Raw genomic sequence first — 15,517 nt, 5'->3', positions numbered from 1 at the left:
AGTGTCACCGTCACCAGCACACGTTCTCCGACGATCGCGCTCGAGCTTCTGGCCTCCGTACGGAGATACGAGCGACCGTAACCGAGTGGAAGATGTCTACCGATAACGGGGGCCCCGTGAACATTGTCGCGGCGGTTACGCGACATTTTTACCGCGCGTTCGCTTCGGTTCCCGTTCGCGCCGCGAAGACACGTCCAATTACGCGTGCCACGCGCAATTAGGACGAACCCGCGCGCGCGCCCGCGCGCGCGCGTCCTCGAGATGCTCGAACTCGAGACGACACGGCTGTTTTACATATTTCGCGGTCGTATATTTCCACGCGGATTTTTGATCGCGTTCGAGACGATCTCACGCGATCTCCTCTCCCGAGCGCCTCGTTTTCGTTCGGTCGGCGCGGTTTTATTCGCCGCGGTGAAATCGTTCCCGGTTACATGGAAGCCGGGGACATCGTCCAGATCGAGCGGCCGATAACGTAGCCCGAGGAAACATCAGTTATCGTGCCGCGGCACCGATTAGCATTAAGATTCTACAATGTAATAAGAGAGAAGTGAGCGAGCCGTGTAACGGGCAGAGAAAATAGGAGAAAAGGGACGTAATACCAGTTCGCGTATAGGTTGCGGAGTCGATCGTAGACCGATGTCGTTCCTGTAAAAATTACGAATGCTTTTTCACCGTGGAACATAATGCAATCGTAGTCGGTGGGGCATGCGCGATCGGTGTTCGTCGATCGAGATACAAGAATTACCGACTTGAATCATCTCAATGCTCGTCGATGATGCGAAATTTTACACGCCACCGATAATTGGTACGCGTGTGCGTTATGAACGCGTTTTACGTGTTCGCTCGATTGGGGAATACGAGTGTTGTGGATGAGTTTACACAATGTAAAATAGAGTAAAGTAAAGTAAAGTATTCAGCGCTGCGGACGAGTGTACGCAATGTAAAATGCAGTAAAGTAAAGTAAAGTAAAGTAAAGTAAAGTAAAGTAAAGTAAAGTAAAGTAAAGTAAAGAAAAGTAAAGTATCCAGCGCTGTGGACGTGTTTACACAAAGTAAAGTGAAATATTCGTCCCCGAGACGTGTCACAGCGTGTAAATACTTTCGTCATATTTGAGAAAATTGTTAGAAATGTTGTTCGTTGTTTCTCCTCAGGTCGAGATGACCGGCTTAACAGGGATCATCAAGTTCGATCATCAAGGTTTCCGCTCGGACTTCATCTTGGATATCATCGAACTGAACAACAAGGAGGGTTTGAAGAAGATTGGAACTTGGAACAGCACCAAAGGTATAAACTTCACGAGAAGTTACAAGGAGGAGTACATTCAGATCGTCGAGAATCTACAGAACAAGACTTTCATAGTGACGACTATTCTGGTGAGCGAAACTAGTAATAAATTTTCCATAAACCGATCGATGCGCGCGAACGTTGTACGCGTTAAATTACAACCGAGTAAATTACAAGGGCACGCGTGATAGCGCTTGGAATATCGCGATTCTGAGAAAGGAAAATGGGCATAAAAGAAGTATTCAAACTCCGTGCTAAAAGACTTCCGAGAGACAAATATTAAATTCGTACGTTACCGTATTCGAACATTCGTCTGGTTGAAAATATTCAACAAACACATTTCCTCCGTAACGAAGCTCTTGTCCGCACAACCCTCTAATTGTTCATTTGTTCCCCGCAAAAGCCGTAGTCTCCGCTGTTGAACCGTTCTCGTTAAAAAAAAAAAAACGAGCACACGAAAGATTCGTGAAATGTTTCTCCGTCTTCTATTTAGAGCCGAAAGGTTCCGTTTCACTTTTCCGCAATTTTGCGAGCTCTCCAACGTATCCAAAATACATATCCACGGGCGAGCGCGATCCCGCGTATCGAAACGCTTTCCGTGGCGAGCTAACGATCGCGATAGTCCGGATGAAAAAGAATGTTTCGTCTCTCGAGCGACCGGGATATACGTAAATCATTCGCGTATGGTTAAAACCGGCCGACTGTTTGGTTTTCCGGAATGAAAAGGAAACAGAAACGGAGTTGAACGAACGCGGCGCGGAAGCGAGAGGAGACTTCCTTTTCCTTTTTCTTCCGTTGCCCCTCCACATCGGAGCTCGTTAGTTTTTTCCCTCCGTCTCGCTCCACTCCAACCCTTCCTTCTCCCTTCGTCCGTTAGCCCCGGTGGCGGCGAAGAAAGCCCCGACGAAAGGAGCCAGGAAACGCCGGGATGGCGCGGCTTAATTGAAGTTTTCACGGCGCGAGCCCTGCCGACGTTACTTATTCTCCCGCTAATTGCGGCGACAAGTAACGCACTCGCGAATGTATTAACTGGCTCGAAAGTTCACCGTACGGGGAGTGTCGGGCGAGAAACGTCGAGCATCCGACGTGGTGCACGGTGACGAAGACGAGGGCTAGCGTAGTCGGAGAGCTAAGCTAGATTTCGAACCGAGAAAGTGGTGGGGGTAGGTAACGGGACCTCGTTACTCGCACCATGCGGTGGAGTGGGGACGCACGAGCGTACAGTATAATCCTGACCTCTGAACGGGACGCAGCTGAGGCTCCGAGTGTCCCCACTCCGCTACACGGTAAGAGGCAACGCGGAACCTCTGCGTTCGTCGTTCCTCTACGATTACGAGCCACAGAAGTGGGGATAGGTAACGCGATACGACAGACCTCGTTGCTCGGTATAGTATACAGTATAATTTTGAATTCTGAACGCGATGTTGTCCAGCACCGTGCCGCAGAGTGGGGGACACACGGACTCTCTACTGCGCCACGTTCATAGTTCAGAATTGTAATACACACCCTATGTCCTCCGTTTCACTGCACGGTGCCAGGCATCGAGTGTCGCTCCGTTTCGTTATCTACTTTTTGGTTTCGAAGTCCAACTTGGTTTCTGACTACGACGATAAAGGTCCACGTCGTCTCTTGAGCGCAACGAAGGGAGGAAACTCGAACGATCTGAGTCAGGGTCCCTCGAACGACGAGGATTCTCTGTTTACGACGATATTAATCGGATTTTAGCCCCGGAATCTCAACCGGAAAGGGTCTGGTCGGAGAAAGGGGACAGACGCGCGACGATTCACCGAGTTCGCGCGAGCTGATAGAGTCTACTCGTTAACTCCGACGTTAGATGGCCTCGCGATCGTGGAATCCGACGGTGTCGTGGCAATTTACACCTTCCCCGAGTCGCGACGAGTTTCTGTAACTTCACGGAGCGACGGAGGTTGTGGAACTCGAAACGAGTAGACGACGAGGGAAACAGATTATACGGAGAGGTAATAGAAGTCGTGGCACGAACAGGAACAGAATTGTCGTGGGGATTCTTTCGCGAGATTTTATCGCTCTCGCTGTATTAATACAACGAGTACTCGAGTCGAGGGGGTTCGTGGGTGGTCGACTGCACCGCCACTTGTGCCCTTACGGATGTTACGCAACCGTGTATTTGGGTATTCAATTGAGTTCTTTTCTTTAATTTCGCTTGCGGCCGTGTTTAACTTTTATTGCATTTGAAAGTCAGATTGTGCACTGGATGTAGTGTAGCGAGAAGACAAGATCGAGTTTGAAAGGGATCGCGACCCGTGTGTAACCAGACGTTTTAATCGAGCCTTTTAACCCTCGTGACCGAGCAAACGTCAATCGAGGGTTTTCGTACCCTTGGCTCGTCGTTTACTCCTACTACTTAGGAGTTAATAATTTGCGAACAGTTTGCAAATTTCGATCTCGAGAATCACGACTGCCGCCACTCTGTACATTTCCATCGTCCCCGTGTAAAAGCGTGAACGTAAAACGCGAGGTATGCTTCTCAAGCCGCCACGCCGAGGTAGAAGGAAACAATTTCGCATCGTTCAAATTTTTGCACCTCGGCGAACTCGTTCCTTCCACCACCGCCATCATCAACCCCCGGAGCTTTTCGAAAAGCTCACCCCTCGACGCGAAATTCCTCGTTGGCTCCGCGTCATTTAACGTGCCCGCGTTTCGTATAACCGGGGCATAGCGAAACTCGCGCGAACGCCTCGAGAGAGAAAGGAGGTGAAACAGAGAAGGAAAAGGAGAACAAGAGAAAGAGACGATTTCCCATCCAGGTTACACTGACTGTATTGCTCGTGCGTTTTTAGAGAATGTTCGCTAGGGTTGGTACTTTTAATCGTAGGGCACGCACACCTCGATGCATAATTCCCAACCCCGGCTCATCTCCACCTTCATCCCTTGCGGCCGGTGCAAATCATGGTTGCGTTAATTAAGCAGCGCGAAAGGAACCGTGAGTTCTGAATTTTCATATTTGCCGAAACGGGTGCTCGGTTGCGTGTGTCGCGTGCACGTGTGCGCGCCATACGTGAACACACGAACGCACGCACGCGAGCGCGCGGAAGTTCAGTGGACTGTGTGGAAGGTTCTATTGGTTCAGCCATTGACTCGGCTGTTCAGATTCATGTGCACGTATTCGGATCCGTTCGCGCTGCACGGGGTTCATACGTGCTACGTGGATACGTGCATACTGGGTGCTGCGCTACAGACGGGTCACCCGTAGTGTGTCATGGATCGTTGCTGGAGGGAATCCATGACCGAGAGTGGATGGGTTTCTCAGGGATGTGCCGCAGAATTTTTTTTATTTTCACTTCTTTTCGACGTTATTGGAATTATAGGTGTAAATTGGATTGCGTCTTCTGCGGTGCGAGGAGATATATACGTCTGTACGTTCAATAGACCAAGAAGGGAATTCCTTTTCTTGCTGTTTGGTTATTTCATAAGACGAATCGCTGTAGCGACTCTAACGCGAAGGAGTCGCTGGAGAGAATGCGTGATCGATCGTGGATCATTTTCCAGGGATGTGATGCAGAATTTTTTTTTGTATTGTCTGACGCAATACGATCTGCAATTCCTATCGAATGACATCTTCCCAACTCCCCATAGTACATTCGACGGAACGAGAAGAAAATTCTTTTCCCTGCCTCTTGTCCACTTTATAAGAGTAACATCAAACCAAGTTTCAATATTTGTTACAATATTCGGCTCGTACGATGTTTACCACTTACAATGATTACCGAGACTCTCGTTTCGAAGACAATCGAAACATTTTTGCGACAGGATTAGTACGACTCCTGGAACACTGGAAGCATTGTCTCGCCGTCGCGAAATTCTCCACCGACACACGACGACAAATATATGTCTCCGTTTTCGTTGAGTAAATATTTCTCGAGGTAATTCTATTTTCGTTTCTCGAGCAACCGTGTACTTTAGAATTTTTTACACCAAGTTCAAATCGATAGTCCGGATTGCTTCGAGGGAAATAAATTGAGAAAGAAATTATTTGTTCTCGTACGGTGTGGACTCTTTCGAATCGTTCGATCTGGATTCATAAGATTTTAACGCGGATCCAGCGACAGATATTAATACGGTCGGTTTTCAACGCGTCGCTTCGTATAAGCGTGTATCCGCGCAGAAGGTCGCGATATCAGACTCGTGACGTGAGCTCATTACCCCGCAGAGCGCGCCGTATTGCATGAGGAAGGACTCGAGCGAGAAGCTTACCGGAAACGCACAGTTCGAAGGCTACAGCGTCGACTTGATTTTCGAGATATCGAGGATCCTCGGCTTCAATTACACGTTCCGGCTGGTGCCGGACGGGCGGTACGGATCCTACAACAAGGAGACCAAAGAGTGGGACGGTATGATGAAAGAACTCCTCGATCAGAAGGCCGATCTAGCGATCGCCGATCTAACCATCACGTACGAGCGTGAGCAGGCGGTCGACTTCACCATGCCCTTCATGAACCTAGGTGAGCGATTCCTTTAACGCATTTACTATTTATTCTCTGCTTCTCTTCCTTCTTTTCTACCAGCTTGGGTTCATAATAGTACATCGCTCCACATCAGTTCTTTTTCATTCTTTTTCTTTATTAATAATATACTCCGCTAAAAACACACCGTTATCGTTATTATTATCGTTCAATGGCTTCCTCGATCGTAAATAGATTCAGTGTCCCTCTTCGAGTCACTTTCTGCACAAATTGAAATTTCTTCTTTCGAGGTAATCGTCTTTTTCTGAAAATATAAAGTCGAACTTGGAAATATTTGAATCGTTGGCTAGAAGATTAACGTAGATAAAAAGTTTGAATACTTGTATTCATTTGCAAGTACAATTTCCAAGTAGAATCTTTACCGTACAGTTTTAGCATTACAAACACAGGTTCTATTTCAAATTGTAATCTAAAATATAATTGTCACTATGATCTATATCTAAAAAAAAACACCAGTCTTAAAGAGATGACGAACGTTTATTTCGTACAAACGTACACGTCGAAAAGAACATAATATACATTTTTCGGGGTAAGTTAAACGTCGCTGTATAGAGGGCCGTTAACAACGAGAACGAAACAATATTTTCTTATTCGGCTCGCGCAGAAACATCTGTATCGACTCGATGGGTATCGTACGTGCCACGTAACGAGAATTCTCGATTTTTCAGGAATCAGCATACTATACCGTAAGCCCATAAAGCAACCGCCGAATCTGTTCTCGTTCCTCAGTCCGCTCAGCCTCGACGTTTGGATTTATATGGCGACAGCTTATCTCGGCGTCTCCGTGCTGCTCTTCATACTCGCCAGGCAAGTGAATCCATTTTGCCAACTCTCGATAAAAATATCATGCATCACCGGCGAAATTTTGTATCCGACCGATCCGATCGGGATGTCTCTCTGTACCACCTAATACGTCTCGCACGCTCGATCAGACATCCATTGGGTCAGAGACTCGACAAATTTCCAGTGCGAGCTCTCCGCCATGACAGGACTTTGGAATACAAACAGAGTATCGGGATGAATTACCGGCGCGCACGAAATAAATTACAAGTGTCGTGGGACCACGTACGTGCATATATCAGACCGTCCCATAAGTAACGCGAGCATATTTTCAAAAAGCGGACGAAACGAAACTATTTATTTATTTACCAACCATTGATCCTCGATGCACAGAGTGCATCGCGTGAACTCGACTCGATTCTTTCTCGTAACTGTTCGATCGAACGAATTTTTGTTCGCTACGGACGATACTCTTTCGCAGGACTTCCGACGCGAGGACATTTGATTTTTTCTACGCCTTTTTCCGTGTAAATTTTCATCGTTCAATTACTTTACGCGCGTGACCGTATCATCCGGCGTGAAACAAATTTTCATTCGTCCGCCATTCGGAGAAGAATTTCAATCGTGCGAATTAGCTGCCATTGGAAAAACGAGAGGTTTCGAAACTATATAAATAAATTGTTTCGTTCGATCCGTTTTCGTGGAAAATACTCACGTGATTCGCGAGACGAGCTCGCATACGTATTTCCGCTTGTTCGAAGACAGAGAGTGTCTTCGTTGCGGGTACATTTATCCTCGAAATTGTATTTTCGCAAGGCGCGTGTGACACGCTTCTTGCCGGTGTACAATTAGCTGGTATTGAATCCACGGCGAGTCGCGCGCGTGCACGAACCCTTTCCCGCCCGAGCGCATCGACTCTAATTTCACGATCTATCGCGACATGCTGCGCGGCGGCCGGTGTCGCGTATAAAAACGTGGATAAAATCGACTCGAGAGGAACGGAATAAACGAACGAGACACACACACGCGCATACAACGACGCTGCCGCCTCGTAGTTGCATTCCGTTCGGTTTCCTTTTTCCGTGGTGCGTCCACGCGAGTCCGTACCTCGTACGTAAATGGCGATCGATCCACGGTTAAGACCGGACGGTCGCGTCCAGGCTGAAAAGGGGATCCAGACGTTGTCTAGAGTTGATCAGTTTAGATTCACCCCGTACGAGTGGTTCAATCCTCATCCGTGCAACAAAAACCCGGACCATCTGGAGAATCGCTTCAAGCTGCTCAACTGCATGTGGTTCACCATCGGATCCTTAATGCGGCAGGGCTGTGACATTCTGCCCAAGTAAGCCGTTAGATTGGCATCACCGGTCACTTAAGCGTTTTTTGTCCGTTTCGTTGGTTCTTTCTTTCTTTTTCTTTTTTTCTCTCTCTCTCTCTCTCTTTTTTTATTTATTCTTTTCCGTTTCTCATTTTTGGGCGTTTTCGTCACCGATTGTTTCCCTTCGTTTCTTGTACGCTGATTATCTCTCACTCCCACTCTAGCTCGTTTCGTTTGTGTTTCCGACACCCACGTTCTCTGTGCCACCGCCAGCTGCAACAACCACCACCACCACCACCACCACCACCTCCTCCTCCTCCTCCTCCTCCTCCTCCCGCTCCGTCCCCTAACCGCGTATGTCCGCGTCGACCGCGACGCATGCAAATCGACGCGCCACGTACCCTACGGTAACCCTACGATCCACTTTCGCAACGATTCACTTTTGCGCTCGTGTCTCCGCAAACGCATCAGACTCCACGGGACATCCGTGTTCGTCCCGATACGAGGAACGAAGAACGGATGAATTATTCAACGAAACGAATTCGCGAGCACCGCCTTTAGCCGCGCGCCATCGGGGATCGGGTGTTTCGTAAGTTCGTGTTGTAGTTTCCGTAGCCAACGACGATGCTCGCTCCCTGTGGGAATCGGAGAACGGAGGAAAAAAATGTTTCATTAAGGAGAGACACTGCGCCCCGGAATGTACAATAATAATTACGTTGGCTCCGTTTGGTCGCGGATTTGAGAATATCAAGAAGCTCGGGAACTTTACAGCGAAAATCGTATCGTTGCGTTTCGATAATCGTTCGACTAAAGAGATTTGAATCGAGTACGGGTACGAGAGTTAAAAATATACGGAGAATGTTCCAAGAGAACGAGGTTCTATTCCTCTGCGAGATTTCATCCGTGACGAATTACTGTTCGACGAGAGCACGAATTACCAGTCCGGTGGAAAAAGTTTCGCGAGCGTACGAATCGCACGAGGAAAGATATACAGGGTATACACGTGATATCTAATGTCTTCCAACGGGAGAGAGGATCGAGAGTTTCCATGGTCAGTCTCTCCTTAACGTGTCCAGTGTTTACAGAACTTAAGTGAATATCGATTAACGAACGAGCAACGATTCTCAGAGTCGTAGCTGTACTCCGAGAATGGATAAAATATGCACATACGAGATATCTATATTGAGAGTGTATTATTCTACTGTTAACTCGTGTGTTCCGAAATAACATTCTACTAATATCGGACAATATTGGTTCCTGGTACTACCGATAATAGTGGTCGTGACGAAAGACTATTTCCGAAGTAACGTTGGAAAGTAGTAGTTAACGAGAAAGTCTGAAAAGTATTCAAGGTGTATAAATACAGGTATATGTATGTATGTATGCATGGTTTAACTTTGTGCCCTGGAAAATTCCTCTGCTTTTAAAATTCGAAGGAAATTATTCCTCTAAAATATGGTCTTGCAACGTTAAGGGATTTTCGCCCACGTTGACTATATTAAAATATTCGTTAGACAATCGGTCGAGTGATAAATTGTTCATTTTGTGTGAAAAAACAATAGATAGGTTATCATGCCCGATGTAAGATTAATTTACCTCGACTTTAGACTGCTAGGTGAACGTAAAAAATTGTCAAGGGACAATAAGTTTAACTTCCTCCGCGCAAAGTTCGGTAATAGACCGAAAGACGATACAAAGTTTCAGATAGACGGCAACGGTAGTTAATCAAATAGAGCACTTTAAAAGTACAGAATGGTTCACTTCGACCTCGCCTTACCACTCAAAGGTTAACATCGTCTTTATTCGTTTAATTGCGGTGTCGTACTCTTTTCTTATTAATGCGTTGGATGGCTGTTCTTAAGGAGAGTTCAACAATCTTAAGATTTAAATTTTAATTCCATTCAAGATCGTTGTAAGTCGTAATTTGGCGTCTTGTTTATCAAATTGGCCGAGAACGATGGCTAACTTGAATCGTCAAATTTCTTTTACAAAATGACAATCTAGAATATTTCTTCAAGTTCCTGCAATTCATTGAATCTGCATCGAATCGTCGATGCATCTCTATCGTAGGTTATTGAACTCGCCTCGAAATTTACGTCAGACCTACTGTCTATATTTGTTCGTAATCCTAAAAGCAGAGAAAACATTTCGGGTGACCAAGGCAACTAAAACAATCTTTGTACAGGGTGTTTTAAGAAGGTATCAGGGAAACGAGGATTCCAGGTGTAAAAAAGAATCGAAAACGTACGGTACAGTTTTTTAAAATATATGTTTATTTTCGAGATAATCGATGTCGAATGCATCTCATTATTTCCACTTGCGTTGGTGCTCAAAACAATTTGAACATTTATTTCTGTAACAGTTACATTGCATGTATGTATTATAATACAATGTTCGAGCCATTTGATAATTCGCGAAGTCCGTTCCAATTTACGAGAAACAATTATTACAGACAATATTATGATGTTCATCAATGCCAGCACAAGGGAAATTAACCAGTAATGGACAGACGGTAGACAGTGACGACTCTAGAAAAAATAAACATTTTCTAAAAAGAATCGCAGCTCGACGAAGCAAAATTTTTTTTCAAATTTTCGATTTACTTTCACCCTCCACTTCGAAACACCCTGTACGAAAGTGTGTTACAATTAACCACCGATCGAGATCGAAGACTTCGAAGACGCGATATCGACCACACGAAGATCCAAAAGAAAAAAAGAAAAAAAATCGAAAAAGTCAAAAATCAGGAGTGTCACGCGAGTTGCGACTCTGAGGTCTAATCCTCCCCCTTCTCCTTTCACGTGTCTGCAGGTTCAGCCCCTACGAGTGGGAGAATCCCCATCCGTGCAACGGACAGTCCGAGGTCCTCGAGAACGAGTTCACCCTGATGAACTCGCTTTGGTTCACCATAGGCTCGCTCATGCAGCAAGGCTCTGATATAGCGCCGAAGTAAGTCACCGAAGAAACACAGCCGAGAACACGTTCTCTGTACAGTGCCGTGTGTACCGATCTTTACGGGTGTATTCGAAGCGTTAATCGAGTTTGATGCGAGTCGAGCCAGCTTAGCAATAGTAGCGGACGGTTCACCTGGGTCCACGAACCAGGTGATAGAAGTTTAGAGAGAATCGGGGGTTGCCAGGGGTGGGATCGGAGGGAAGACGAGATTCGGGGTCCGTAGGTGCTACTCTCATGTAACGATAGCCTGGATATGCTATATCGTAGGCTTGCTGCAACCGATCACGTACCGCGCGGCGTCGAAACTTATACGACGTGCCTCGCAATCGCCTAGCGCCGTCGCTCTGTCTCGTCGCTAGTCACAGCGACGACGTTTCGTTTAATGGAAGTTGTTGCTGCTCCCTCGGGTGGTACCGTAAGAAGCGGATAGCTTCGTGGAAGTTTCGATAACTTTCGTCGGCGGTGAAATTTGACAGTGCCTCGTACCGATCGGGAACCTCGAGATCGTGGAGGATGTCCTCGTCGTCCCATCTGAAACTTCCAAAAACAGCTTGGAAAAATATTGGATCGTCTTACGAGTCTTTGCGTGTTCAACTACGCGAACTTGCGATTGAAACGTACTTTGTCTCTTTGCAAGATTAATTTTCTTGTTTCTAATGCGTATGGTACTAGTAGCGCGTTACAGTTGTGGTAAATACGACGCGTAAAATGAAAGGACAAGTTTTAAATCGTACGTGAACATGCGTAAACACGTGTAAACATAGTTCTACTAGATCAGACCACGTTCACGGTCGTAAACGAATGTTTGTGTGCGCAATAAAGACACCGAATGGAATAAAATATTTTTCTACCTCGTGCGCAAACATACGCAAACATACGCAAACGTAATTCTAGAAAATCGATCCACGAGATATTTATGGATGTTCTATATTCAGTCTTCTGCCGTTCGTCGAAGCGAGTTTGAGTATGATTGTTCATATTTTAACGTTTAGGTTAAAAACGAACGCAGGAAGTACTCTGGTTTCTTCTCGAGGGAAATATACTTTTTTTTTATCTGCACGACATAGGTATCCGTAAATTAATTTAGCGAGAGTAAATGATCGATAGTTTTGACTCGTCTGTAGATATTTCGTTCCAATATCGTATTCGTCGACAAATATACGCAAAGACTCGTGAGACGACCCGATAGACTCGCGACGAGGCGGAAACCCCACACCGTGGAACTGTGCATATCGTTCCTGGGATCGTCGAGGGAATTTTAATTAAGTCGGTGTTTTCTATTTAGCGAAAGTAGAATCGAAGTAGTTGGAAAGAAGGCAGCAGCAATTTCCTCGCGTTAAACACCGAGCACTTTCGCTACTCGTCGGGCGGAAGTTCGGGTAGACGACCGAAACTTAGCTTCCGCCTACCGAAACATTCCGTGAAGCAGCTCCTATCCCCGAGTCGTTATCGTCATTCCTCTTTTATTACAAGTGACGTTTAGTTGCTGTTGTTGCGTGCGGTTACATTGGACGAATGATTCCCGTGCCCGTGTGGAATGCGTGAGATGCATGGGAACGCGATGAAACGTAGAAAGCTTGAGGTATTATTACGCAAAGTGGTCATCAACTTTTCTTTAATGTATTTAGACGAAGTAGACACGCATCATAGTAGCTAACAGTAATATTGTCCCCGGTAAATTCTTAGTTGTAAACGTAAATACGTACTTGAACGAAGACGATTGCGAGACGGGAACGAAAATCCTTTGATACCTTTGAAAACAATTTAAATCATCGATTCGTCCGATGTTCCACCTCGCAATGTCTTCACGGTGCTTCGAGTTCTCTTAGATTTGTCCCGAGAAAGTCGATTCGGTTTCAAACGTGCGCCAAGTGCGCGTTTCGTTCACGAGGAACGTTATTTTCGATTTTTTGAGCGTCGCGGAAGTTTCTCTGCACCCTTTGAATTCTTCCCGCAGGGCCGTGTCAACTCGCATCGTGGCGGGCATGTGGTGGTTCTTCACTTTGATCATGATTTCATCGTACACTGCCAACTTGGCTGCGTTCCTCACCGTGGAGAGGATGGATTCGCCGATAGAGGGCGCCGAGGATCTCGCAAAGCAGACGAAAATCAAATACGGGGCTCTCAAAGGAGGCAGCACCGCGGCCTTTTTCAGGGTAAGATCGCACGAATATCTTATGAATTCTCTACAAACATCCACGTAATCGTTTTATCGAGTTTCTTGCGCAGTCTTTAATGTAGTATGAATTACGTATGAACGGACGAAAAATAAACGCACGGTACGACGAAGCACCGTATCGTTCGGAACTCGTGAAATTACCGTGATTACTCGAATATTAGAAAATATTATTAAATTCGGTTGTATCCCAAATTTATCAACATCGTTGATTTATTATATTTAATTGTTCTAGTATTCGCGGGCTATCTTCGTACGCAAATAAGTAGATTCCGTACACTCGAGTTTACTCTTAGTCGTTACAACTAATCTTCCACTTGAAAGAAACACAAGCCCTGGAAATTCGTAAGAAGAAAAAATAACCTCTAGACTTCGCGTACCGGAGTTTATTCGCAGTCGCTGCAAATCATTGTCGACGACCAAAAATAGAAATAGACAACCTTGAAATCCGTTGAAAAACAACCTCGAGGAGAGAACAGTTCGCGTCGCCGAAAAGCACCGGAGAGATATTTAACCTGCTTACGTTAAGCGGGGCATTCCCGACACGTGCACGAGATACGTACCACGTGCAAAGGGTTAATCTTCGGGATCAACATTTCCAGTGTAAAAAAGACGCTTAACAGCTTTCCGCGAACAAACTCGATCGATTTGCGTGTGTAAGCAAGCAAAAATGAAATTGCCAAGCACGCGGGTGTTTATCGACCCGCCGCGAAGGCGGCCCTGTCCGTGATTTCCCTGAAACCGCAGACGAGAAGGAGAGTAGAGGGATGAAGGGAGGGATAGTGGTAGAAGGGGGGGGGGGAGGTATCGGGTAATAGGCCTCCTTGAAGATTAACCAATTTCAGCCGATGTTCCATCCGTTTAACGGCACGCGTGCTCAACCATGAAATTCCTGGCGTGATCTAGGATTCCAATTTCTCGACGTACCAGCGCATGTGGTCCTACATGGATTCGGCAAAGCTGGGGGTATTTACAAATAGCAACGTCGAGGGCGTGGAGCGAGTGATCAAGGGCAAAGGCAGCTACGCGTTCCTAATGGAATCCACTTCCATCGAATACGTAATCGAGAGGAACTGCGACCTCACTCAAGTTGGCGGTCTCTTGGACTCGAAGGGATACGGCATAGCCATGCCACCTAGTAAGTGCTCCGATGAATATACCATTCCCCCCTCGTGACTATTTACACCGCTGCTCGAATATCTTTAGGACACCCGGTGAGTTTCATCGAACAGCCACGCACGGTGCATACGATTACTTTCTTCGTTCGATAATGCCGATTACTTCTTTTACGCGATAGGAAACGATGTGGAATGTCGGAATTAGATATTTAAGTTTCGAAATCGGTTCATAAATTATTCAATACATCTTCGATGAGTAACGGAAGATCACGTAAATCCACGATATCGAAATTGCAGCGATTTAAACGTTTATTCTTTCTTCTGGTCATATTGCGGCGCGTTAGAATCCGTAACTGTGCATTTTCTTCCGCGCGCGATACATCGAACGAGAGGCAATTGTGTTCATTCGTGGCTGTACAATTGTTGTTAGGTTAGCGGGAAATTTAATTACCGCTTTAAGACTTTCGTGCGGCAGTGTAGGTACAAGCCGGGGGTATAAACTCGTCACCTAAATGCACCGTTAGCCGATTACACGCGCCCGAATAGCTCTCGAGCGATAGAGACGCGCGCCATTTCGGCCGATCGACGCGTATATCCTTGATTTATGGTCCCTGGGCAAACACCGTCGAATCGGAAAGATAATTCTTCGCGTTCGTTGTACGGATTTATGGGCGAATTAGGAGGGCGCCGTTTCCCACTCCTTCCGACGGAATTTTAACCAATTCCGTTCTTCCGTGTGCTTTACGAGATCGATCTTTCTAAAAAATATTCTCTTCGATGCGGGGGTGGGGGATCGCGAGAGTTTTGCGTTCGTAAACCTTGAGAAACGATCGTACGAGAATCGAATTTTACTCGACACCTGGTCCTTGATGTACAAAGACGAACGTAAAATCTTTTCCAAAGACGAATTTGACACAACGAAACGGTACGTATTGTTTTTGAGTCACGACGAGCTATGTGCTTCGGTGATAGTTTCAGAAATTCCAAATAATTCCATTTATAAAGATAGCTCGATGTTACACTATCTTACGATTCGCGATCAAATTTTCTAAACACCTTCGTGACATTTATGAAAAATATTTGACCGTCTGGAGTGACGTTTTCACGCGAGAGGCATGGAAGTAATTTTAAAAACTTAAACGAAAGATATAAAAAAAAAGAAAAATCAAATACCACCTTCGAAATCGTACCACCTAGAAATTTCAATTCGTCCATCCGTTGCCGAAAAAATTAAGTCGATCGAGTTAAACGGTCCGGCCAGTGTTCTCCCTAATGGGCCATCTGGGTGTCGAGTTCCCTCGGAATTGGATCGTCGACCGGACACATAGATCCTCGTTACTGTTTTTATTTTCCTCCCCGTCGCGCGCTAAAGAGACGGAAACGA

General features: G+C 46.0%; 1 protein-coding gene across 3 annotated transcripts in view; it reads left to right on the top strand.

Moving 5' to 3' along the window:
* The window catches only part of Kair1d (Kainate-type ionotropic glutamate receptor subunit 1D), a 218,437-nt gene that overhangs the window by 191,349 nt on the left and 11,571 nt on the right, over positions 1-15,517 (top strand). For 2 of the 3 annotated variants that reach the window (XM_076322319.1, XM_076322317.1), the window contains exons 9-14: positions 1,152-1,373; positions 5,474-5,765; positions 6,455-6,593; positions 10,696-10,833; positions 12,797-12,995; positions 13,922-14,153. In XM_076322319.1, the coding sequence (XP_076178434.1) occupies positions 1,152-1,373; positions 5,474-5,765; positions 6,455-6,593; positions 10,696-10,833; positions 12,797-12,995; positions 13,922-14,153 (1,222 nt within the window). Of the gene's footprint in view, positions 1-1,151; positions 1,374-5,473; positions 5,766-6,454; positions 6,594-7,770; positions 7,909-10,695; positions 10,834-12,796; positions 12,996-13,921; positions 14,154-15,517 lie in introns of all 3 variants that reach the window. The other variant, XM_076322320.1, reaches the window with a different exon arrangement.

The sequence above is a fragment of the Ptiloglossa arizonensis genome, chromosome 10, assembly GCF_051014685.1.
Source record: "Ptiloglossa arizonensis isolate GNS036 chromosome 10, iyPtiAriz1_principal, whole genome shotgun sequence".
Taxonomy (NCBI): domain Eukaryota; kingdom Metazoa; phylum Arthropoda; class Insecta; order Hymenoptera; family Colletidae; genus Ptiloglossa; species Ptiloglossa arizonensis.
Note: the sequence above shows the minus strand (reverse complement) of the source record. Positions and strands in the feature narration are given on the sequence as shown.